Below are 26,711 nucleotides of genomic sequence, written 5' to 3'. Positions count from 1 at the left end.
GATTTCAACTTTGAAATAACCGTTCATTATAAGCACTTAAGGACACAGAAAAATGAAAAACACATAAAATTGGGAGTAAAAACCTAACTACCCTGTTTCCCCGAAAATAAGACCTAGCCGGACAATCAGCTCTAATGCATCTTTTGGAGCAAAAATTAATATAAGACCCAGTATATTATATTATATTATACCAGATCTTATAGTAAAACAAGACCAGGTGTTATATTAATTTTTGCTCCAAAAGATGCATTAGAGCTGACTGTCCGGCTAGGTCTTATTTTCGGGGCAACACGGTAAAAATTTTGCCTCTGCTACTACTTTTGGACAAGTGGCATTAAAATCTCAGAGAGCTTTAGTTTCCTCATCCATGAAAAGATCTCTACAGTCACTAGAATTCTATAGGTCCCATTCTTTAAAATACATGGTGTTTAGAAAATCATAATAAGACACGAAAGTAAAACCATTGTCTCCGGCAAGTAAAGAGGGAAAAATCGAATCTAATGAGATCCACCCCCTACTGCCTAGAGGAGGACGTGGCTCCTGCTACTATCCGCACTTCCTCCTGAATCATCTCACCTCCCCCCTTTCTCTTCAGCACACACAGATGTTATAATACAATTTATCTTTGCAAAAAAGAAAATTCCCAGCAAACAACCAAATTCCATTTAAATCGCAGCAAAAAGGCCAAAATACCTTATAAGAAACTTTACCAAATATGTACAAGATTTAGAGGAAAACTTTACAACACTACTAAAAGAAATAAGCAGAAGATATGTTATGTTCTTGGAGAGAAAGATTTAATATCATAAAGACAATCTGTTAAGTTAAAACTCAGGCATATAAAAAGAAACAGGTTTGTACACTAGTCAATCCCAAAGTTTATCTGGGGACAGTAGGGAGGGGCAAGAATTATCTAGAAAATGTCTAGGGAAAAATTGAGAAAAAATAGCTCTGCCAAATATTAAAATGTATTACAAGGCTTTAATAATTAAAACAACGTAGTAGCAGCACATGAATAGACATATACCAATGGGTCAAAAGAGGAAGATCCAAACACAATGGGAACGTAACATGTAAAAGTGGTATTTTAAATCAGAAAGAAAAAAGACTGACTATTCATGAAATGATATTTAAATTTTGGGGGTAGTCAAACAGAAAAGCATAAAGACATACTTCATTCTACATAACAAGATAAATTCCAACTAGATCAAATACTTAAATGTAAAATTGAAACCACAAGTACAAAGACTTTGAAAGACACTTTGGTGATGTCTTACAAAGATAAACACAGTGTTACCATATGATCCAGCAACCATGCTCCTAGGCATTTACCCAATTTAGTCGAAAATCTATGCCCACACACAAAAAGACTGTACACGAATGTATTTTATAGCAGCTTTATTCCCAATCACTTAAATCTGGAAGCAATCAAGATGTTCTTCAATACGTGAATAAACTATGGTACATTTATATAATGAAATATTTATTCAGAAATAAAAAGAAAAGAGTTATTGAACCATAAAAAGATATAGATGAAGCTTAAATACATTTTGCTAAGTAAAAGAAGCCAGTCTAAAAGGCTACATACTATAGGATCCCAATCATATGACATGTTGAAAAAGGCAAAAAAACAAACAAAACAAGAAGTTAGTGGTTGCCAAAAGTTCAGAGGGAGGGGAAACAGGAATGAATAGGTGGAACACAGAACACTTTTAGGATGGTGAAACTGTCCTGTGTGATACTGTAATGACAGAAACATGTCATAAAGGATTTGTCAAAACCCATAAAACTATACAACAGAGTGAGTCTTAATGTAAACTATGAACCTTAGTTAATAATAACGTATCAATATTCGTTCATTACTTGTAACATACGAGGCCTGCCAATTAAGTTCGCAAACTTGTTCCAACGATGTTGTTAACCTTTTTTGTTATCAGAGGGATTATCCATTATGAATTTGTACCAACTGGACAAACAGTTAACCAAGTTTACTATCTGGAAGTGCTGAAAAGACTGCATGAAAAAGTTAGACGACCTGAACTTTTCGCCAATAATTCATGGCTCTTTCATGACGACAATGTACCAACTCACACGGCACTGTCTGCGAGGGAGTTTTTAGCCAGTAAACAAATAACTGTATTGGAACACCCTCCCTACTCACCTGATCTGGTCCCCAATGACTTCTTTCTTTACCCAAAGATAAAGCAAGTATTGAAAAGAAGACATTTTGATGACATTCAGGACATCAAGGGTAATATGCCGACAGCCCTGATGGCCATTCCAGAAAAAGAGTTCCAAAACTGCTTTGAAGGGTGGACTAGGCACTGGCATCGGTGCATAGTTTCCCAAGGGGAGTACTTTGAAGGTGACCGTAGTGATATTCAGCAATGAGGTATGTAGCACTTTTTATAGGATGAGTTCACAAACTTAATTGTCAGATCTCATATGTACCACACTTAATGCAAGACTGTTAATACGGGAAACTATGAGGGGGTGAAGAAGGTATACAGAATTCTTTGTACTATGTGCTCAATTTTCTATAATTCTAAAATTATATTAAAAGAACAAAATCTGTTAATTATAAAACAAAACATGAAACCATAAAGGAAACATGAGATAATTCCACTAAAACCTTGGAGAAGTCCTGTGTAATTCTATATACCATAAGGAAAGACTGATAAATCCAACTGTATAAAAACCAAAAACTTTTAAACAGAAAACAAACAAAGCAGAGTCAAAAGAATGGAAATGTGCACGCGCGCACGCATGTATACACACACACACAAAGAAAGGATATGGTCAGACAGTTCACAGAAAAGGAAATACAAACAGCTCTTAAACATAGGAAAAGATACTCACCCTAGCAAAGGATAAGAGTGAGCCTCTGTCTCAATTTAGGACTACCCCACTTCAAGCCTCTTCACCTTTATGGATGGGGGTCAAAAGAGAACCCCAACCTCTCCTTCCCAGGCCTCCAAGATTCCATGTGCAGAGGTTAAGAGGAGGTCTTGGGCACCCAACTTTCTCTACTACCCAGTAACTGAGAACCTGAGAACATATGCCTATCATTCTTGTTTATACCAGTTCCTAGAAGAAACTCCAGACTAGCTTTCCCATCATTAAATAGCTATGCATAGCCGTTACCCCCCAACTTCTGAAACCATTCTACTGAATCCCCTAGAATTCACAGCACACTATCAACAAAAGCCCCTATCCTTAGTCCTTTCGCTCTACAGAAATCTGCTGTCCATGGAGGATACCACTTGTCCTGCAGCCACATCGAGTGGTAGCTTTGTCCTTCCACAGCTCCTGTACCTACTAAATGAGGTATGGGTCCTCTTTGCTCCCGTTGCTACTTCCAAATCATTCTCCCTCCCTCTTTCCTAAAACAGTCCAGTTCTGATCCTATCAAACTATCTTCCTGTTGCAGCCCATTTAAAAATACCACAACAGCCAAGGCCCTTAACTCTCAATGATTTTAACTCCTGGTTCACTGACACGCTTTCCAAAATTCCTCCGATCTTAATTCTCAGAGACGTTAATAATAATGTAAGTGATGCTTCCCTTATCTTGGCTTTCAGCTTCTATGCCACCTTCCTATTATTAACTGTCATGGCTACATCCTGGAACATGTCATGACCAAACACTGAAAACCCCTCTGTAATCTCAATTTCAAGCATTCCGACTACTAACTTTCATTTTTCTAATTCACTCTCTCTTATACCCAACTTTGTGCTGTTAGGGCAACTCGCCTCTGCTCCAGCTACACTGTATCTTGCAGGGCCTTAGAAAGCAACAAGTGTCCCCACCTTGCAGCACTCATGTGGGTGCTATTCCCTGTGCCTGGGACCTCTCCTTTCAGCTCTTTGCTTCTTCTCAACTTTAAAATCATAGCATAAATGGTATCCCCGCACACCAGTTCCTTCCTGAAAAAAATATAAGTAGGTCTCCCCTTCTATTCTCCACTAAAGCACTGTGCTCACACTATCTTCTTAGCTCATTATCTGCTTATCGATTTCTATCTTCCATTAGTAGACTGTTACCACAGCTGATGACAAAAGCTGTGCTTGCTTCATTCAGCACTGTATGTGAAAAGCATTATGCCCAGCCAGTACTCACTGTTTGTCAAATAAAAGAAAAAAATGACTGATGCATAGAGAATGAAGCTGACTACCATAATTCTGTCATGTTAAGAAAGTGAAAGACACAGGGAAATCAAGATCAGGCTTTACAAAAAAAACCCTTTAATTTTATTCCTGGTGGAATTCTTATACTAGTTTAAATTACATTAAAGAACTCCAAATATGAATCATTTTCTCATTTGTAAACTGGAAAAACCTACAGTACCTAGAGCTACCGTAATGATTAAATAAAATGTTTATAAGGCACTTAAACAAGACCTGGCAAATAATAAGCAGTCAATAAATGTTGGCTATTATTCTTTAAAAAGCACTTAAAAGACTGAAAAATTAAGACCTGTAAATTGAGGAAATGATTATAATAAAATATGTATTGCAAGAGAACTATTTCTCTCCCTGATGCTGCCCTTCCAACTTGAAGATGTCTAGGTCAGAGATTACTTTTCCCTTAAACAATCAGGAATACCGGTATTCTATCAACCTCCAGTTGAATGTCAGAAATAGTCACAGCTCAGGTACAGGACAGGACAATAGAGAGCCAATGAAAACCATTTTTAACAAACTCTTTCTAAAGATGTGTGTTTTTCACAAAATATTAATAATGACTATTATTTTATCCTTCTAATTCTGTTTGAATAAATCAAAGATTTACTATCTAAATAGATCCCTTAGCCAAGTAAAGAAAATAGGTGTATCATGTTTTTCACCTTCAGTCAACTATATCTTATTCTAAAGCTAAGCAAAGACAGTTAAGATATAAAATAATAGCACAAATTAATCTGGCTGTTAATTACAGAACTTTAATTTTAACTTGTTTTGTGGATAATCAATACCTACCTCCACAATTTTTACATAAGAATATAAACAAATCAATCAAAACTAACAGACAAAAGCTATTTATATGTGAAGGCCTGTTAAGGAAAACTGCTACTATCATCTTGAAAGTTCTCGATTCTAAACAGAGGCTTTTCAGTCCATCCATCATATGACCTCACTGGCTAGGCAATTTTTTTGTACTTACTCATACACTGGAACTGCACACTAAAAATCATGTGAATATCTTAGGAAGTCAGAAAAAAATTCAGAATGTTTTTAACGTTTAAGTGCAGCATATTCAAACATTTAAGACTTAAAAAAACACACCCATAACCTATATGAAGCAAATAGGAATTACATCTATTAGTTTCTTGAAATTGATAAATTTGAATATTAATTTTAATTATTAAAGTATGTTAAATATTCTACACACCATTAATCAAAACTAATGCTAAACTAGAAAATTATTTCTAACTTGTCAATTTTTACAACCACTGTAATACTAATAGACATTAAAAGAAATACATTTATAAGGCTGACAGGATATATTTATAAGTAACTAATTAATTACAAATGTAGACTAGTGTTTATAATATGACTGTTGCTTATGAATGGGGGGAAATATATTCATATTTGGGTGAAGATACAATGGAAAGATGCAAAAGAAACATAAGTGGTTACCTACAGAGAACAGGGGAGGGAAACAGGGATAGGAATTATATTTGTCAATGTTCATCTTTTTAAATTATTTTAATTTTTGAGCCATGTGAATATATACCTATTTTTAAAACAAAAAAGTCTGTTTTTATATAAGCATAAGTATTTCTTTAAATTAACAAACATTAACACACACACATATGCATATGTGATTTAAAGAACAAAACAATCAGATTTTTTAAAAGAGGAAGAATTAAGGAGGGATTTTCAAAACACCACTGGAAGTCATGCTTCTGGGTCATAGTTCTGACCAAACGAAATTTCACAATAATAGCTTTTTTTCCCCTTTAAAACTGGAGAATATTTTCCAAACTACCAGAGCTCTAAAACAGATGACTCTTACAAAAAAAGAAGAACAAGCAGGAAAAGCAGGACAAGAAGGAGAAGATGAAGATGAAGAAGAAGAAGAAGAAGAAGAAAAGGCCAAAGATTTTTAAAAATTATTTTCTTAGGAAAAAAGGCTTAAATTAATATAAACTATTTTATTTATTCAGTAAATAATTTTATAATATATTGCTGTTTACAAATCATTTTGATAAAAAAACGAAACTTACTGAAAGAGAAATGCTTTTCCTAAAGTTCTCTTCAACATACCTAAACCAGCCCTCTTAAATACAGAGGGTGCCAAAAAAATGTACACCCATTTTAGGAAAGGAAAGAACTGTATTAAAATTGCAATACTGTATACCAATAACAAAAGAGCAACACAAGTCACCCTTGACTTCTGCAATTACAAGAGGTGCTCAAAGTGGTTCCCATCCAGACAATTCTGATTACGGTGAACTACTGCTTGAGCATAGATTAACATTTCTTAAAATGTGTATACATTTTTTTGGCACCCCCGGTATATCTGTTTGATAAAATTACAGATTAACACCAAATGGTAACACTTTAAAAAAATCTAAACTGTTGTCTAGTATACAAGCAACTTTATGAACTGCACTCCAATCCATAACTCCGCTCTACTTTAATCTACCCTATCTAACTCTGTCTTAGGAGAACTCACGTTCCCTTCCCCAACACACACACAAATTACACGGCTCAGTCTTCTCTAAACGCACACCTGGTATCGAGACTACCTTGCTGACGACGCACAATACTGTTCTATATGCTTATGCCACCATCAGCAACCCACACCTAAACATCTGTATCTTGGTTCCTACACAACACGAGTTAGATGGACCTCCCTAAGTTTTCCATAGATACTAATTATAAAATAATTTAAAAGATTAAAAACAAACTATAAGTGGTTTCCAGGTGCTGGGGGAGAGGAGAATGGGAAGTTGCTTAATAGTACAGAGATGCGGTTGGGGATGATAAAACGTTCCAGAGATGGACAGTGGCCATGATAACACAACAATGTGAACATAACAAATGCCCTGAACTGTACAATTCAAAATGCTTAAGGTGGTAAATTTTATGTTATGTATATTTTACCACAATGACAAAAAACCCACAAACAAATGACATATTACGAATGCCTCGGTAAGTATCTCGGAGTTTACTGCTCTCCTAAAAAGAACCTTAATGATTTTCAATGACTAAGTTGACCTGAGAATATGAATCAATTCTGTAATACATGCATGCAGGCACAACAACTAGGGCTCACAATTTTAAGGGCCAACAAAAATGTCCTAATTTCTTAAAATAAAAGGAAAAAAATGAACTTTTAGGTCAAAGAAAATGTTTTAATGTATAATAATACACTTACCTTTATAACAATGTAATCATAAAATATTTGTGTTCTTTTTTTTTTTTTTAGAGAAAGGGACCCAGGAATGCAAAGGTGCCAATTTTCAAACAATTCTTTATTAACAAGAGCTATAAAGAAACACTGCATTTACACAAACAATGCTTAGAAATTAATTATGAAAGTCATAATGTGGTCCTAATGCATATGCAAAACACTGTTCTGAAGAGAAATCACACACGAGAGCAAATATTGAGGGTTTGACATTTTTTAAAACCTCAATAATATTAGAATAGTATCTCAATTATCACTTAATCCTTTTCAAACAATTCTTTATTAACAAGAGCTATAAAGAAACATTGCATTTACACAAATAATGCTTAGAAATTAACTTAATGAGGATTTAAAGGAGCAATAACTGCCAAGGGAAGAGAAAATAACTGAAAAGAAAAAAAGAAAGAGAAGGAAAGAGGAAGGGAAAAAACACTGATTAAACAGACAAATAAAACCACCCCTCATTACATAAATTAGGAAGTATTTTCAATTTTGCTTAGTAAATTCATAGATTTAGCACGTCAATTAAAATCCAAAAGGATAACTGAAATATTAAGTAATAATACTAACAGAATATGTTGTCTAAAAATAAATTTGAAAATATAAATAAAAAATAAAAAATGAGTATTTTGATTACTGGATTAAAAAAAATGATGGAAAATAGTTAAAGCTACATATTAGTACATCTTAAATATATGAGGACAACATGGATGGACCTTGAAGACATTAATACTAAGTGAACTAAGTCAACAAAGACAAATACTGCATGAACTCACTGATATATGGATATACCATGTTTCCCCGAAAATAAGACCTAACCGGAAAATAAGCCCTAGCATGATTTTTCAGGATGACACCCCCTGAACATAAGTTCTAATGTGTCTTTTGGAGCAAAAATTAATATAAGACCCGGTTTTATTTTCGGGGAAACACATTAATAAAACAAAACTCACAGAAAAAGAATAGACTGCTGATTGCCAGAGGTGGGGGGAGGGGGAGATGTGGTCAAACGGTGAGATAAATAAGCTGAGGCTATAATGTACAGCATGGTGAGTATAGATGCAATACTTTACTGTATATTTGAAAGTCCTCAGAGAGTAGATTTTAAAAGTTCTCATCACAAGAAAAAAATAGGGAAAAGAGTAACAAACAACTGTTTCTATTATAGTGTAATAACGTTAACATGAAGGAAAACAAATTGATCTCTTCCTCTTCATTATACATCATACAGAATTTCAGATGGATTACAATTTTATTTTTTAAGTAGAAAAATATGCAATATTTCTAGTAATGAAAGGGAGGTTGTCTTTTCATGTCAAGCAACTAACCAAATTATCATAAAAAATATCTACAAAATGAAGAACACCAAGATAAAGATAAAGAGAAAACCAAGAGTGGAAGAAAAGAGACTTTGCAACTGGAATGCTAGATAAAAGTCTTATCTCCAAAATATACAGGGGTGGAGCTAGGTTGATACCCAGTCCTCAACAGACAAACTATCACAAGACAGGACTTTAGTCAAAAAGAGACAGAGGTGCACCCATTTAACCATGTGCCAGGTACTAATACAAGCAGTGTGTGTGTGTGCGCACGCGCATGTGTGTGTGTGCACTAATATACTAACCTCATACTCACAACAAGCCCCCTATGAAGAAGATACTATTCTTATTCTTATGTAGTAAACTAGAGGTAAGTTGCTTACCCAGTGTACGTAGCTAAGTGGTAATAGGTCGGATTTGAACCCAGGCAGCTTCATTCCAAAGATCATATCTCAACTACTTGGCTATTTGCTTCTTTCCTCAGTACAACAAAACTTCAGGGCCCTTTCATTCTACAAATCTAAGTCCACTAGACAGATATAAATTACTTGATATTATAAAAGGCAAAGCAAATAAGAATAGTTTTAATATAGTGCTTTAAGGATTCTGAGGACCATAGCATGATTTTGGGTAAAAAGGGTAAGTACAGCTCTGTAGAAGAAATAACACCTATATTGGGTGGGGAAGGATATGAGACACAGAGCTGGGAAATGGCTGAAGGCTCCATACTGAGGGGTAGAATGACCAAAAGCACTAAACTCAGGTAGAGAAGCACTGACAATTCAAACCCTTGAGTTGAAAAGAACGGTATATATAAGAGAAGTTAATGGAACGTAAATGATTCAAAGGCCTAAGGAGGTTAGACAACTCCGCACAGAAGGAAGAAGAGTAACATGGTCACAGTTTTTATAAGGCAACTGAAGATAAGAGATGGAAATGGAAAGACTTCCCGGTTAAGGAATGTCTCAAGTAAAGGGGGGAGATGGGATAGAAAAAAAGAAGAAGGGATAGATATCTAGCACATGGGAGCTACTCAGATTTCGATAAAACTGAGGAACTAACAAGGTCAGAAAGAACAGGACTACCATGTAAAGACAACAAAGGGGATGGATGAGGCCATATCCGGAAGCCACATTTTGAGGGAACCTGACAAAGGGAGCACATTAGGGACTGAAGCAAAGGGGTAGAAAGGCCCTAATGACAAACTGCTCCAGCCTGGTGTGGCCACGTTCAAGAACTTAACTAAAGGAGACTTTATAACATCGACATTCTGAGGGATTATGGAAGCAGACTAACAGAATTTGGTCACAAAATAAATGTGGAGGTCACTGTGAGGTTATAAGTGCAAAGGAAAGAATAATCGTTTCATTAACAGAAACAGGGAACAAAGAAGGGAAAGGAGGTTTAAATCAAAAAGAGACAACGAGTTCAGGTTGACAGATGGTGAGATTAAGCCTTATACAGCATGATACTCAGAAATAATCCTGTGTCCACAGCACTAGTGCTTGAGGAAGAAAAATCAGAGCTGAAAATACACGTCACCCACATAAAGACATCTGGAAGTTGTGAAACTTCAAAAGAAAAAATGTTAGAAACGAAAAGAGTGTGACGGGGAAAAAAAATGGATCAAAAAAAGTTTAAGGAACTATTTATATTTAGAAGAGAAGGAAGAAGAGCCAAAGAAGGCACATCAGAGGGTTAAGATCACCACAGAAGAATCAAACATGCCTAACATTTTTCACATGAAAGTACATAAATAAGACAATATTTGTGTGGCACGAAGGGGCAAATGAAGCTGCTAATAGCTGGATGTTATGAGCCTAGGAATTAAGGAAACCATTAACCTATACACCAGTTAATCCACTCACTGCACTTTTTAGAAAGCTCTGTTATTACCCAAAAAGCCATATGCCAAAAAGTTTAAGCATCTCCTTCCTTAAACTGTCTCTCTTTCAATAGTCACTCATCAGTTGAGTAGAACGTTGCAGATGTGACAACGAAGAAAAGAACTCAGAAATAACCATCAAACTTTGTAACTGAGACATCACCGGTAACTGTAAAAATCAGTGAAAAAAGCTAGATTTCAGGAGGAAAAGAGTGATTAATTAAAGTAGCAACATTTCTACCATATAACCTAACTGGTTATAAACAGTAAACTAAATGTTTTTCCAAGAAAGAGTTGATGATCATCCCATTCTCTTTTAAAATAAACTGTAATTTTCATATGCTCACCTTCTTACCCTTGTTTTATTCATATTAATAAAAAGGAAAAAGGAACAAAAAGCCTTTGAAATTTGCAACACTTACCCAGTACGAGACTGACCGACTTTATCACAAATATCCAAAATGAGGCCCCAATCCTCAGCAGTATTCATCTCACTGGTTGCTTTCTCTGTATATTATAAAAAGAAATTACAGAAACATTGTTTGAAAAATCTTTAAGAGGAAACTAATCAGGTTCATATTGTAGTATAATCAAATATCAACAAGTCAGAATAAATTGCCAGCAGTCTGGTTACTGAGATGTTCAAGTCCATCTTTAAAAGGGGAGAGGGGTACCTCTACTACCTATCACTATTTTCTCCATTCACATTTCAGTGCTTGTACTTCTTGCAAAAAATTAGTCATTGATTTTTCTTTAGTAAAAAAATTATATACTGGTCTACCCCTTTCTACATACAGAAAAACAAAAGTAAGAAATATTTTCATCATCAAATAATTCTCAGCTTTATTTGCCAGTGCAGTAACAGATCCCTATAAAATGTTTCAGGTAATTAAATTAACTAATTACCTTGCTTTGTTAATTTAGGTTTCTGAGTAGAAGAAACTGAACAAAAGAAAACCAAGCTTTGACTGAATGTTCCCTTGACTAATAACTTGACACATTGAAGATATCAAAAGAGGGAAACCATGAGAAGCAACAGCACAAACAATACCTCAAAAGCTATACAGCAATAGATACATAGCAATAGATACAGATATACAGTAACCTACTCAGGAGACCCAAGAAAGGTGAATCATATACTGGCAGTAAGAAAAAAGCATTAAGAACCAGCCTGTTTTATACCACTGTATTCTCAAAAACTTCAAGTACTGGAAGCAAAAGGAAATCTGTAATTGAGAGTGAAGAATAAAGAGGACTTCAAGTTGGGCGGAATAGTTTTGAAAGGTGGTACTTTAGTCCCTATGCTCCCTTCCTTATTTGAGCTCTAGCAAGCACCTCTCCCCCACCTGAACAAATGTGTGAAGGTTTGTTTTCTGGAGGTAAAGCAAAGTTTTTCTAGACAAGTAGACACCAAACATAGTTGAGACACAGGCATCAAAAATAAGGAATTACTTTGGGTTTCCAGTCCAGCACGTAAGAAGCTTAGAAGTTATCACTCCATCCTAAGAAGTAAAACACTGAAAAAGTGAAAAATCAACAACTCTTCTTAGATGCCTTAGAAGTGAGGTCACAGGGCAAACCACTGCCCCCAAAATTAGAAACACAGACAGGTGGACACCCAGAATCACCACTTAACAGAGCAAAAACCCATGAGCAGAAACATCACCAGAAACCAGTAACAGGATATAATTTAAACTGGAACCGACAAGTTGCTGGATATAGTGTATGCCAGTCTGGTAGTTAAAACTCCAAAGGGGGCCCAGTCACAGGGGAGCCCCCACATTTTTGTGAGTTTTACAGGACGAAAGTTTCCTTAGTTTTCCAGCAGCGGGAAGGGAACAATAACCATTTTGAAAGACACCAGAGCATTTTCTTCTTAATAAGGCCTATTCCCAAGAGAAACTATTTACCAGCACCTAACAAACTAGGGTTTTACCAGAGACTAACCCACCTAGGTAAGGGAAATACCCACCTCCAGCCCACTCTAGCCATCCTGTTCCACCTGAGGGGGGCAGAGGCGACTGATAACCACGTGAGAAATTCACACTCGAGGCAGAGACTCACTACAAGACTGAAACCTAATCACAGAACCAGAATGTGTCTCCTCCACTGACACCTTAACCATGACTACTGTAGGCTTGTGCCTTCTGTCTAATACATCGTGTCCAGCGTGCAGAAAGGCACACTGAAAGACAAAAAAAGTCTAAAGAGACAGAGCAAACATCAGAACCAGACTCAGACATGGCAGGGGTGTTCGAATTATCAGACCAGGAATTTTTTAAACTATGGTTAATGTGCTAAGAGTTCTAAGGGAAAAAATGAGACAGCATGCCAGAGCAAACAGGCAATGTAAACAGAGATAAAAATTCTGTAAAAGAAATACTAAGAATATTTCTAGATAAAAATTCTAAAAAAGAAATACTAGAGATCAAAAATAGTATAAAATGAAGAATGCCATTTGATGGGCTCTACAGTAGCATGGGCATGGCTAAGAAAAGAATCTGAGCTTGAGGCTATATCAACAGAAACTTCCAGAACTGAAAAGCCAAGATAAAAAAATGACTAACAGAAAATTGGAACAGATTATCCAGGAACTGAAGAAAACTACAAAAGGAGCAACACAGACATGATTGGTATACCAGAGAAGAAGAAAGAAAGGAAAAAAAAAAAAAAAAAAAACAGAAGAAATACTTGAAACAATAATGACTTTGAGAATTTTCCCAAATTAATGTCAGACCCCAAACCACAGGTCCTGGAAACTCTGAGAACACCAACCAGAATAAAAGTCAAAAAAACAACACCCAGGTATATCACATTCAAACTGCAGAAAAATCAAAGATAATGAAAAAATAAAAAAAGAAGACAGCAGAAAAAACACCTTACCTATACAGGAGTAAACATAAGAATTACATCTCATGTCTCAGAAACCGTACATACAGGGAGAGAAAGGAATGAAATCGCTAGTGTTAGAGAAAATAACCACCAACCTAGGATTAGGTACCTTGTGAAATTATTCTTCAAAAGGAAAAGAGAAACAGACTTTCTCAAAGAAAAACAGGACATCTGTTCCCAGTAGACTGGCCTTGCAAGAAAAGTTAAAAGTTCTTCAGAGAGAGGAAAATGACAGAGATGTATGCATGTGTGCTTCTGGATAAGCGAAATGAATGACAGCAAGGAGAATAAAAACTCAGCAAACTAGGCCTAAAGGGGAACTTCCCCAACATGATAAAGAACATCAACAAAGAACCTACAGCCAATATATTTAATGGTGAGACACTAAGAGCTTTACCACTAAGATCAGGAAAAAGAAGGATGTCCCCTCACCACAACTTTCCACCGTCATACCGGAGAGAAGTCCTAGCTAATGCAGAAAAACAAGAAAGGATATAAAGGTAGATAAAGAAGGAAGAAATAAAACTGTCTACTCACAGATAGCATAATCATCTATGCAGGAAATCCAAAAGAATTGTCAAACAAACAAACAACACCCCCTGGAACTAATAAGTGATTATAGTATAGCAAGTGTGCAGGATACAAGGTTAATACACAAAAGTCAATCACTGGGGAGTAAGATAGATGCTGCTTCCGAGAACAAACTTGCAATGAACAGTAAATAAGCAATAGAGATCTAATGCACAGAATAATGAATATAGACAACAATGTTGTAGTATAATTATCAAACTTGCTAAGAGACTAGAACTTAATTATTCCAACCACTGAAAATTACTTATTTGGTAATAAGAAGTACTAAATATTGCTACAATGTCAATCATATTACAATATATAAATGTACCACATTAACATGCTTTACACCTTAAATTTACACAATGGTACCTATGTCAAATATATTCAATTAAAAAAAGTCAACTGCTTTTCTAGTTACCAGCAATGAATAGTGGAATTTTAAATTAAAAACACAATACCATTTAGCATTACATCAGCACTCAAAAAAATTAAATACTTTATTTAGTATGCATTTAACAAAGTATATATAAGATCTATAAAAGAAAAGCTGCAAAGCCCTGATGAAAGAAATCAAAGAACTAAATAAATGGAGAGCTATTCCACGTTCACAGATAGAAGATTCAATACTGCCAAGATGTCAGTTCTTCCCAACTTAACCTATAAATTCAATGCAATTCCAGGCAAAATCTCAGCAAGCGACTTTGTGGATATCAACAAACTGACTCTAAAGTTTATAGGATGTCCAAAAAAAAAAAAAAAACACAACATAATAGCCAACAAATTAAAAGAGGAGAATAACACTTCTAGACTTCAAGACTTAACTATAAAGCTACAGTAATCAAGAGAGTATGATATCACTGAAAGATCTACAGATAGTTCAATGGAACAGAACAGAGAGCCCAGAAATAGACCCACATCAATATAGTCAACTGATCTTTGACAAAGGAGCAAAGGCAAGACAATGAATGGAACAAAGACACCCTTTTCAACAAATGATACTGCAATAACTAGACATCCACGTGCAAAAAATGAATCTGGACACAGCTCTTACAAACTTCACAAAAACCAACTCAAAATGGATCATAGATGTAAATGTAAAACACAATTTATAAAACTCCTCGAAAACAGCACAGGATAAAATCTACATAACCTGGGTGTGGCAATGGCGTTTTAGATATAACATCAAAGACATGACCAATGAAAGAAATAATTGATAATCTGGACTTCATTAAAATTAAAAATTTCTGGGAATCATTTATCTCAGTCTGTGGAGCTCTTGCTTCCAGGCTCTGTTTGGCTTACATAAATTTTTATTAAAATTCAAAAACAAACAAACAAAAAACCTTGCATGTCTGAAAGACTCTGTAAAGAAAATGAGATAGTAAGCCACAGATATTTACAAAACACATATCTGATAAAGGGCTGTCATCCAAAAAAATACAAAGAACTCTTGAAACTCAGTAAGAAAACAATCCAATCAGAAAGTGTGCAAAGACCTGAACAGGCACCTCACTAAAGAAGATCTACAGATAACAAATAAATATATGAAAAGCAGCTGCACATCATACAGCATCAGGGAATTACAAACTGAAACAACAATAAGATATCGTTACACACCTACTAGAACAGCCAAAATCCACAACACTGACACCAGCACATGCTGGGAAAGATGAGGAGGAACAGGCACTCTCGTCCATTGCTGGTGGGATCTCAACAGGGTACAGACATTTTGGGAGACAGTTTGACAGTTTCTTACAAAACTAAACACACGTACTCTTACCATACAGTCCAGCAACTGTGCTTCTTGGTATTTACTCAAAGGAGCTGAAAATATGTCCATACAAAAGCCTGCACAGGGATGTCTACAGCAGCTTTATTCATAATTGCCAAATCTTGGGAGAAACCAAAATGTCCTTCAGGAGATAAATGGATAAATTGTGGTAACATCAGGACAATGAAATATTTTTCAGTGCTAAAAAGAAATGAGCTATCAAGCCATGAAAAGACACGGATAAACTTTAAATGCATACTGTTAAATGAAAGAAGCCAATCTGAAATGGTTACATTACAGCATATTTCTAACTATATGATACCCTAGAAAAGGCAAAACTATGAAGCCTGTGAAAGGATCAGTGGTTGCCATGGGTTAGGAGGGTGAGATGAAGAGGCGGAACACAGCAGATCTGTAGGACAGCGACACTACTTTGTGTATTATAATGTGGGACACATGTCACTATGCCTTTCACAAAACCCTTAGAATGTGCAGCCCAAGAATAAGGATTAGTGTAGGCCATGTTCTTTGGGTGACGATGATGGGTGTAGGTAGGTTCATGGATTGTCACAAGTGTCCCATCTGGTGCGGAATGCTGACAGCGGGGGGAGACTGTGCACGTGTGGGGGCAGGGGGGACACGGGAAATCTCTGTACCTTCTGCTCAGTTTTCCTGGGAATCTAAAACTGCTCTAAAATATAAAGTCCATTTTATTAAAAAAAATTAATAAAAGACTTAAGCAACTACCTAATGCTGATACCTGCTGTGCAGAGAAGAGTTCACATGCAGACCTGGCTATAACAGTACCACTTACATGGCCTGCGCACAGTTGGTAAAAGCGCATTCAGATTTCAGGAAGGGTCCCACCATTCTCAGAACTGAGAAAAGTGACTACGCCTTAACTGGCAGTACCAGGAGTGTGATTTATGATTACCTGCTTTCCTTCCGAAAGCCTGGAGTCTGGATATGTGCCAGGTAGTGTGTGCCTACAGAATCAGGTCCCAATGAAAACCCCAAGTGCTAAGTCTGTCGTGACCCTACAGTCCCAGGAGCCCACCATGAATGAGAAAATTGGTCCTGTCACTCAGGAAATCCCAAGGATTTTGAGACTCCTTCCCAGGAAACAGGGCTAAATACCAGTCAAATTCTTTATTATTCAACACTCTCTTCTTATAAAAAAAAAAAAAAAAAAAATCTTATCTTAAAAAAACTACATAAAGGAAATCCAGGTGGAATTGTTCTAATTGAGGAGCCCATAGCCCTAAACCATGGACCCCCAGCCCCTGTGAAGCCCGCGGAGACTGACTGAGTCATCCTGTACGTCCTCCAGTCTAACATTTACTTCTTCTTAGGAAAGGAAATGAAGTTCTGACTTTGATTTGATACATTTAAATAATTAATGCTTCATCCTACTGAATGGTAGCCAAGCAGGCTTTTTTAAAAGCATAGTGCTTTTTCTAAAAAAAAATAAATAAATAAAAGAACACACTTATATCTTAAAACCTATCACCTTATTTGAAAACATACTAGCTATGCTTATTAAAACTTAACCTTAAACAGTTAACAGTTAACTAGAAATGACAGGCTTATGTCTGATCAAATATAAACTGCCTATTATCATAACTAAGTGTGATCTTACAGTTACTAAGTTAAGTCATACCCAGGAGTGTCTGGTATAATCATTAGCAGATATTATGCTGAACGCTCATAAACTGCCTCTGTTACTTTCCTATGCATGAACAGGGTCAGTTTCTGGCTCAAACTTACACATACAGATCAGAAGTGCAACGTACTTCAGAACTCTGAAACTGTTCCCATCAGTTGTTGATGCTGCTTTACGATCAACAACAGCAGTAGCACAATTCTGCTCAGTTATTAAACAACAAATATTTTTTAAATCAGAAGAATATTAACTACTAGTAGCACTTCAACATGGTTTTGTGACTAGCACAGTCAAAACTATTTTCTAAGACAAAAACCGGGTTTGTGGGAAACGGAAAAGTGAAAACAAAAATAACAGACTTGCTCCTAAAGAATTCAAAGTGTCTTCATGATCTCATCTTATCCTCCGATTATTCTTACACGAACACTCAAAAAGGGACTGAGAAATTTGCCTAGCAATACCCAGAAAATAACACGCACAGCCTCATTTGACTTTCAGTAGTCTCAATGGATTGGAGAACTTTTTTCTAATAAGCAGCTTTTATTGATTTTTCTCAAAATTTATTGACTGTCAAAGATTTGGGGAGGTGAGAAATGCCGATAGGATGCGAGCCCACCATGGCAGACTACAGGAAAAAGACTGCCACTCAATCAGCGTGGAGATGTTCATCAAAAATGGCCAATGGAGAAAGCGAGGCATAAAATATCACCTGCTTTTTGTGATTATGGGAATCTACGTTTCAAAAATGTTTCATCTAATTCCGTCCCTCCTGACCACTGGAAATTGTATCTACAAAGAAAAGCAACCTGAGGCTCTACTAACCAGAAAGGGAAGTAGGCATCAAAGGAACAGCATGGAAGCATCTCAAAGAAGAGCACAAAATAGAAATCAAAAGCCTAAAAGCATTAGAAAGAATAGTTTACAGCAGAGGTAAAATAGGAACATAAGAAACAGTGGATACAATTTCTTCACTCCGGATATCTGACCTTAACATATCTGTATCCTGAATTTCCACATGTCTCTCCTGAGTATGTTTTGACAGTAACTAATTCCACCCGTAGAATCTAAGTAGTCTCCAAACTATTTCTAATTTATTACAAGAAGAGCTAAAGTGCATCCATTGCTTGTTATATGCCAGGTGCTGTGCTAAGTGCTTTGCATGCAACAGCTCCTGAAAACAGCCCTAAGGATGACTAAGGAAGAGAAGGGTGAGTCAGGCCAGAGGACCCACACCTGAAAAAGCAGGAGGGTAAACCAATAAGGAGTGAAACAGCCTTGAAGCAAAGTAGTGGAAGGTGAGGCTGACAAGGGAAAAAGGAGCCAAATGCTAGAAGTTCCAATTTTTGTGAAAGTTGTAGATTCACTAAATATTATAATAAGAGGAGCCGTATGATTACATTTGTATTTTAGAAATATCATGATTAGCCATCTGGAAATGACTGGAGCCCAACTGGAGGCAGGGCTAACAGTTAGAGGCGCTGAACTAATCTAAGAAGCAGTGCCCTGAACTGCCCTGGCAGTGGCAATGAGAACAGAAAGGATGGGAGGCACGAATGAAGGGACAGATGAACGGATTCAAGAGCTACGAGGAAGACGAAACAGGGGGAGCACAGCAACAGCAGGATTTTGAGGACATACTCAGTGTGCCTGGCACACAGCACACAGTACATTTTTGCAGTTTAGAATGTAGAGAATTACAAGTACAGAAGTCAGCACCGACCCCCAGATTCCTGACACGCGACTAAGCAAACTGAGGAACTAGTCATGGGAACAGAGGAAAAACACACTAGAGAAGAAAAGTTGGAATACGATTTTGAACATGCTGCATTTAAAATATTTGAAGCATATTCAACTCCAGTAAAGAATTAGAATGTCGTGTGTTTTTGTAAGTATTCCTCATAGCAACCCCATGAGGTAAATATTTTTATCCCTGTTAACAAAGACGGAAAGTGAACTCACAGGGGTTCTGTACTTGCCCAAGTCCATACTTTGCCCACTGAGCAATAGCAAATGCTGCAGCTGCAATTTAAACCTAAAGCCCAAGGTCTTTCCATCACACCATATTGCAGGCGAATAATGGAACATTATCATTTATGAAGATTAATCTGGCTGTGGTTTATGATGTTGACTGGACTATGCAAAACACATGAAAAACATGTCCAAGTCTGTAGGACCCAAACTGGTCCAACTAGGAATGCAAATGTACTATTATAAAAACAATGATTTGATGATTTAGCAGAGGCAGGGGAATGATTCAAAAATGCCTCTTGGGTTTCAAATCAAGATAACTAGAACATTATAAAATTACCAAATCATGAAGGACCAGACTGGGAAAGATAAATTCAGTTTTTTGATAAATTAGTTTTTAGGTAATAGAACACCAACTAGAAACACAACCCTGGAGATCTAGAAAAATGTCAATAACTCACTATTTTATAAATACTGATCGAGTGCTTACTATGGCACTGTCCCTAAGGTACAAGGGATAGAAACGAAAAGTTCTCACCCTTGTGGAGTTAACATTCCACCAAAGAGTCAATTAATCAATCAATTAATGTCAGGCAGTTGACTACTACAAAGAAAAATAAAATGGGACAAGGAAAGAGTGAGAAGGTAAAGATGGATTTTTTTCTTTCTTTTACAGACGGGAATTAGGGAAAGCCTCTCTTAGAAACTGACTTGAACAGTCTTCATCGCTACCTTCAAATGCCTGAAAGAACATCCCAGGCAAAGAAAACAGCACAATATAGATACAGACGCAGGAATGAGCTTGGAGTGTTCAGACCCAAGAGGTTTAGAATGAGGAGGAGGGTTTAGAGATTATAATCGCGTCAGAGACACAGACGGAGCCAGACTGTGCGCCACAAAAAGGAATCTGCGTTTCCCTGCATGTGGGACGGGAAGCTACATACAGGGAAGAGTGCTGAGCAGGTGACATTCTTTGACATTTTTCAAAGATCACTGACCTTTGTAGATGAGAACTGATCATAAAGGGCAAGAGTGGGCAGCAAAGAAGCCTGCGAGCAGGCCCTGACCATAGTCTGTGGTAAGGTGAGGTAAGGAAAAGGGATGAGATTCTGGACATATTTTTAAAGTAGAGCCAAAAGCTCTTGCTGATTGAATGGATGTGGAGTGTGAAGAAGGATCAGTGATGAATCCTACACTACAGACGAGTAACAGGAAATACCGATGGTGCCATCTACTGAAATAGGTAACGACAAAGAAATGTGCAGGTGTGGGGAAAGAAACTGACAACTATTATTATCTCTGTATTCCATGTTAAAGATAAGACACTGAGACACAGAGTAGCTAAGGAACTAGACCAAAGTCACATTGCTGGTAGCAGCAAACCGGGGAAACGAATTCAGGCAGCATGGTTCCAGAGTCTGAATTCTTAACACTAAGCTGAGTTGCCTCCTAAGCCTCCAAGAGAAAAAAATGTCAAAGTTCTAGATCTGAACCCCAGACTCAGAGCAACATTTGGAAATCCCAAAAAGAAGCAGCCAAAAAAAGACTAAAAAAGAGCTAAGCAGAATAATCAGAAAAAGTTTGGTGAACTGAAAACCCCGTGAATAAAGTATGTCAAAGAGGAATGCTAGGAGGTCAACAAAGAAATGGACCAGGAATTAACTGGATTTGGCAAGATGGAAGTCACTAGGACTTTGAAATAAAAGCTTGATGGAATGAGTGGTCTTTATAATTCAAAAGCTGAACTTAGCAAAAAATATAACATCCAAAATGATTCATTTATTCAGTAACTACTTACTGAATGTTTATTGGTGCCAGACACTGGTCTACATGCTGGAGATACCGCAACAAACACATCAAACAAAAATCCCTGTCCTCATGGGGCTCACACGTTCAGGCACTTCTTCAAGGGAAAAGCTATCACCAGTATTTTGCTTCATTACATAAAATGTTACCGTATATTACATAAACCAGTTCATGAATTTGATTCACTGTTTCAGTTTATGACTAAAGCTGAAGATCATTTTGAAGAAGTGCAAATGTATACTAACGTTAAGTGATAAGTCATGACATCAAGTCAGTTAGTGGGAGTACTTTACTTTTTTAATATCACTGACATACTCATTGATGGACAAAGTGAGAAGGAATATGTATTGTTAAATGTATTCTACATACTATATTGTACATGCTATTCTAGGAAAAAATTAGCATGAGAGTCTACTGGACTCTGTCCAAGGATGATTTACTGGGAGTCTCTGAGGGGTCTTCTTTGGTAACCTTTCATGATCTTTTGATACATGCATCATGAGGAGAGAAGTGGTCCAAATACCAAAACCTGACTGACTTTGAAAAGTAAGCGTTTCTAGAGTGAAACAATGTTCCCACACTCAAGAAACTATCCAACAGGCTCAACTGGCAAATTCTCCATTCAACAAATATTTACTAAGCATCTACTACTATATAGCAGCCAATAAAATAACTAAGGTGCATAACACAGGATACAACTATCTTTAATGCTAAATAATTTGGTAAAGACAAAAGGTGTTAGGAGTTTTGAAAAGAGTGGAGATTATGGTGAGCTACACAGTGGTTCTCAACTGGGAGCTACTTTGCCCGCCAGGGGACATTCGGCAATGTCTGGAAATCTTTTAAATCATGACGAGGGAGTGGGGGGGCGGGTACCTCTGGCATCCAGTGGGTCGACGTCAGGGATGTCGCTAAACACCTTACATTGCTCAGGACAGACCCACACACAACAACAAAGACATTTATCTAGTCCAAAGGGAGAAACACTAGGCTAGAGTAATCAGGAAATGATTCAGGTATGAGTCGGATCCTGAGTTGGCCTTTAATTATGAGGACATGTAGAATGGTAGAAGGAATAGAAGCAGAAGTAAAAGGCAAGAAGGAGCCTGCTTTGAACCAGATGTTTTAAGTACCAGAAAGGATTTGACATTAATAAGAGATTTATCTGAATACAATGGAAATGTGCATTCGAGAAGTCAGTGGGATATAAAGGTGATTGGGTAACTGGAAGCTAGATTACATGTGACCATGAAAACTAGATAAAGGTGCTGGAAACAGAAGCAGCAGGTGTTAAGAATCTGTTTTAAGCATTTCTCCTAAAAACTAATGTAATAAGTTGTAAAACTGCTTGAGAGCAGCAACCATGTCTTATTCTTATTCACAAGTCTCTTATGTCACCAAGCAGTGTTGGTTATTAAATTAAACGAAATTTTCCAATTAAAGTATTATTGATGATAGTCTCTAAAGTTCCATGTACTGTTGTATTCAGGACGTTCATTTAAACTCAACCAAAAAAAAAAAATTATCATTTAATAGGTACCTATTACATAAAGGCACTGTAGTAGGTTTTCTACACATATTATTTCATTTAATCACTAACAGAATGTGTTTTTCGCTCTTTCAAGATGAGGATACTGGGACTCAAAGAGCTTAGCAACTTGCCCATGCTTTTACTCAGCCAAGAAGTGGCTGACATAGGATTGAACCCTTTTCTAGTCTTAACCCAAACCTCCAAGCTTCAGCTATGTCCTGTAAGAAAGAGTAAAAAAAGCAGAGTTGGACACCCACCTTTCACAATTAAAATCTACAAAGCAACTCCGTTCAAGGCTGTCCTTACATGTCTTTACTATAGTCATCAGTAAACTCTGCCTTAAGGGATTCGGCTTGCTTTTTCACTCCATACCTGTGTGCCACGGTCCTTCCTACCTGAATTCAAATCACCCCAAAATTCTCCTCCTGGAAACGCAAGCGCCTGCAATTATGACTCGTAAGCCAGAACAAGATAAACAGAAGCTAACCTGTTGAATTGGTATGATCAGTACCCAATACCAATGATTCACAAAGCAAAAAAAAAAAAAACACAAAAAAAAAAACCACAGCATTTCAAATTCAAAGCAAATGAGCATGTCAGATCCCAGGTCCTCGTCCCCGCTTCTCCAAGCACAGAGAGCTTAGCTGGCGGCTCGAAAGAAGGCAGCCCAGTGCCTAAGTCCTCGACTCGGTTTCAGCTGTTGCCAAGTATTCCACTTTCATCTCTCCCCACATTTTTGAGAGTCTACCCTTAAACAGAAGCTTTCTCCTACCGTTACAGTCATAAAAAAGAAGGGGAAAAAAAAGATTTCAAAATCCTTTAAGGAACCTAACGTAACCCTTCTCCTCGTTACAGGCGCTTCCCGTGAGTCCCGGACATCTGTCCCCGGAAACACTTTATTCTAAGGCTCATAACCCTCCCCAGGCCGAGACACTCCTCCGCCCTCAGCTCTGTCCTTCCAGAAGCACTGTCCCAGCACCAGATGCGACACCAGCTGTCCCTCCGAGGCTCTCCACAGCAACCCTTCAACCAGTTCTTCCCAAACCCAGAGCCCCAGCTCAAGGCCCATTGCGCACAGGCTGAGTCCCATGTCTTTCAAAAAGGATGCGCCAAGCCCGCGACCGCCTCCAAACTCTTAAGGAAGGAGCCTCAGAAAAGGGGAAGAGCTCGGCCCTGGCCCGGGGGTCCGGAACGCGCACAGAGGGCGGGCAGAGTGGGCTTGCAGTCCGGAGGCGGGTGGACAGAGGGCGGCAAAAGCACTTACCAACATCCTGATCGAAGGGATTGGTGGCAAAGAGAGGCATCTCCACTGCGTGCCGAGGTGCCGCAGGCACTCCCCCTCGACACCACGGGAGTCAGAGTGCGACCAAGGAAGGCAGGCTCCTCAGGCAAAAACGGCGACCGACACGGACTCCACAGGGTCCGCGACACCTCCTCGTCGCACCGACCCCCCTGCAACCGCGGCAGAGGCGGCGGCAGCGACGGCGGCAGCGGCGGCAACAGCGAAAGCGCCGAGGAGGCCCCCGCGTGCCGCCAGTCGGGAATCTAGGCGACTTCGGCACTGCCTGACCAGAACCGGCCCAGAACCTGCCCCACCAAGATAGAACCAACCAAAACTCCCCCTCCGCCCGACTCCTCTTTTAATTAGTCATGCAGGAGAGTGGCAGTAATGCCCGCGTTTTCCGCTTTTGCCTTGGCCAGCAGTGTCCGGAGGACGGGGTCCTCCAGGCACGCTGAAGCCGCCTAGCGCCCCCAGTTGTGAATCAGAGCCTGAGGAGAAAGAAAAGGGACCGTGTTTGGGTTGAGCGAGACCCTCTTTTCCTCCTGTGTCGGTTGTCAGAACTTTGTAGTCCCTATGGAAGGGGATGGGAACGCCTTCATTTGGGGTGATCTAAGTAAAAAGGCCATGAGTTTAATTTGGTGTCTGGGGTGACAAGAAACTTGCTGGGATGAAGTCATGTGAGCTGAACAGATTGGCTCGAATCCCTACAGAGGGGAGTGTCAGGGAGCGCGGCTGCCCGGGCGAGGGCTGAGGCAACGCTGGCACCTTCCCGCGAGTCCCTGACGCCCGGCTTCAGAATCTGTGGAAAGCACTCCGAGTTGGGCGTTGGTTAGTCCTGACTAACTGTGCAGTCACGAAGCAGTTGTGCTGATCGGAAAATAAGTCTCACAGCCCAAGAATGTCCCCCAAAACCGAGCAAAAAAAAAAAAAAAAAAAAAAATAGTGGGGCTAGAAATTGATTAGTGATTCCTAACTATTTAAAATGTTTCTTTAGTAATCTTACTTACAAGTTTACTTAACACATAAAAAATGTTCCTTGTATCATGTAAACATTTTAAGGAGCATCTACTAGAGTTTGCGCCCCACTTGGAACAAACTTAGAGCATCTTGCACGTGAATTGAAATTCTGTAAATTATATACAAATTGGAGCACTTCCAGACGTAGCATGTAAACAAGTATTTGCAACATGTCAACAACAGGATCAGTATCACGGTACACAACGTGCTTAACAAAAATCCATTCATTAAGAATGAAATCCCACTTCCAAAAGTGAAAAATGCAAATTAAAGTAGCATTTAGATGCATTTTTACCATTCAGACAAAGATTAGAAAGAATCAGGGGTGTGGGGAATCATACACTCACATTGTTGAATAAAATATAAATTAACATAGTCTCCCTAAAGGAAATATTGGAAAGTATGTAATAAAAGCTTTTAAAACTATGAACACCTTTGGACCCACCAATTCTACTGCTTGGAATTTATCCTAAAGACATTCTTTAAGAACATAAACAAAGATATTTATGCTAACATTGTTTATATTGTCAAAATGTTAACCACTGAAAGTCCAACATTAAGAAATTGGACAAATTACTGCACCCTTTTGTGCCTCAGTTTCCTCATCTGTAAAAAAACAGGAATAATAATAGGGTTGTGAGGATCAAACGGATTAACACAATCGGAACCCTTAGGTGCCCAGCACATAGTAAGCACTAAATAAGTGCAAGCAATTGTTATAATTAGTATTGGTTCAACTACAGTGTAGCACACATGATGCAAAAACTCCACAGCTACTAAAGGTGATAATATAGATCTATATATACATAGATATATAAATATGTGTTCTTAAAAGCAGGTTACAAAACCATATAGAATTATAAAATAGCCCAGATTTTTAAAGTCCGAAAGGAAATATATGGGAGTATTATGACATGATTCTTTGAGTGATAAGATTTTGGATGGTTTTTTGTTCTTTATGTATCTTACGTTTTCCAAATATTTTAATGATGAACCTAAATTTCTCTCAAAAGCAGAAAAAAAAAATTAAAACACAACAATGTGAAAAATGTGGTATGTTTGTACCACTGTTTCTTAACATTTTGAGGAGCCTGTACCAAAAGCTTGCTTGTGTTTCATTACGACAAGTAAAAAAAATTCTTCCAAAACATCACTATTAGTGTGTGAAACAGAGCAGTCTCTCTCAAAAACCAGTTCTTAGTTATGGGGCTGACAGAATCAAGTGACAACTTGTTCACCTCAAGTTTCTGAGCAACCTCAGGGGCACATTATCATAATCGCCCTGTATCACAGCCAAATGTTGATGAAACTGCATTTGGATGTGCTTTGTGGTTCAGTAGTTAGACTGAATTATTCTGTTGCCAGCAGTAAGCTATTGATCAAATTATTCAAGCCTTGATCAATATGTGTTCATTGGGAACAGTGAAGGAATAGCAACTATTAGTCCTGATAGCATTGTCTATGTATTCTGACCTAGAAGAATGATGTTAGCTATTTGGGGCCTTTAATGATTAATACACTATAAATAATAAACATTTTTTAAATATAAAACTTCTAACATTATTGTTGTGTTTAACATAAAAACAAA

The 26,711-nt window shown here is 37.7% G+C and overlaps 1 protein-coding gene across 2 annotated transcripts in view; it reads right to left on the bottom strand.

The window, feature by feature from the left end:
- The window catches only part of STAM (signal transducing adaptor molecule), a 58,698-nt gene extending 34,328 nt beyond the window's left edge, over positions 1-24,370 (bottom strand). The window contains exons 1-2 of one of the 2 annotated variants that reach the window (XM_019752083.2): positions 24,089-24,363; positions 11,043-11,127 (exon numbers count right to left, since the gene is read on the bottom strand). In XM_019752083.2, the coding sequence (XP_019607642.1) occupies positions 11,043-11,127; positions 24,089-24,128 (125 nt within the window). In that variant the 5' untranslated portion in view covers positions 24,129-24,363. Of the gene's footprint in view, positions 1-11,042; positions 11,128-24,088 lie in introns of both variants that reach the window. The other variant, XM_019752084.2, reaches the window with a different exon arrangement.
- Between the last annotated feature and the right edge of the window lie 2,341 nt (positions 24,371-26,711).

Source organism: Rhinolophus sinicus, linkage group LG02, assembly GCF_036562045.2.
Source record: "Rhinolophus sinicus isolate RSC01 linkage group LG02, ASM3656204v1, whole genome shotgun sequence".
In the NCBI taxonomy this organism is placed as follows: domain Eukaryota; kingdom Metazoa; phylum Chordata; class Mammalia; order Chiroptera; family Rhinolophidae; genus Rhinolophus; species Rhinolophus sinicus.
This window is presented reverse-complemented; position numbering and strand designations above follow the sequence as displayed.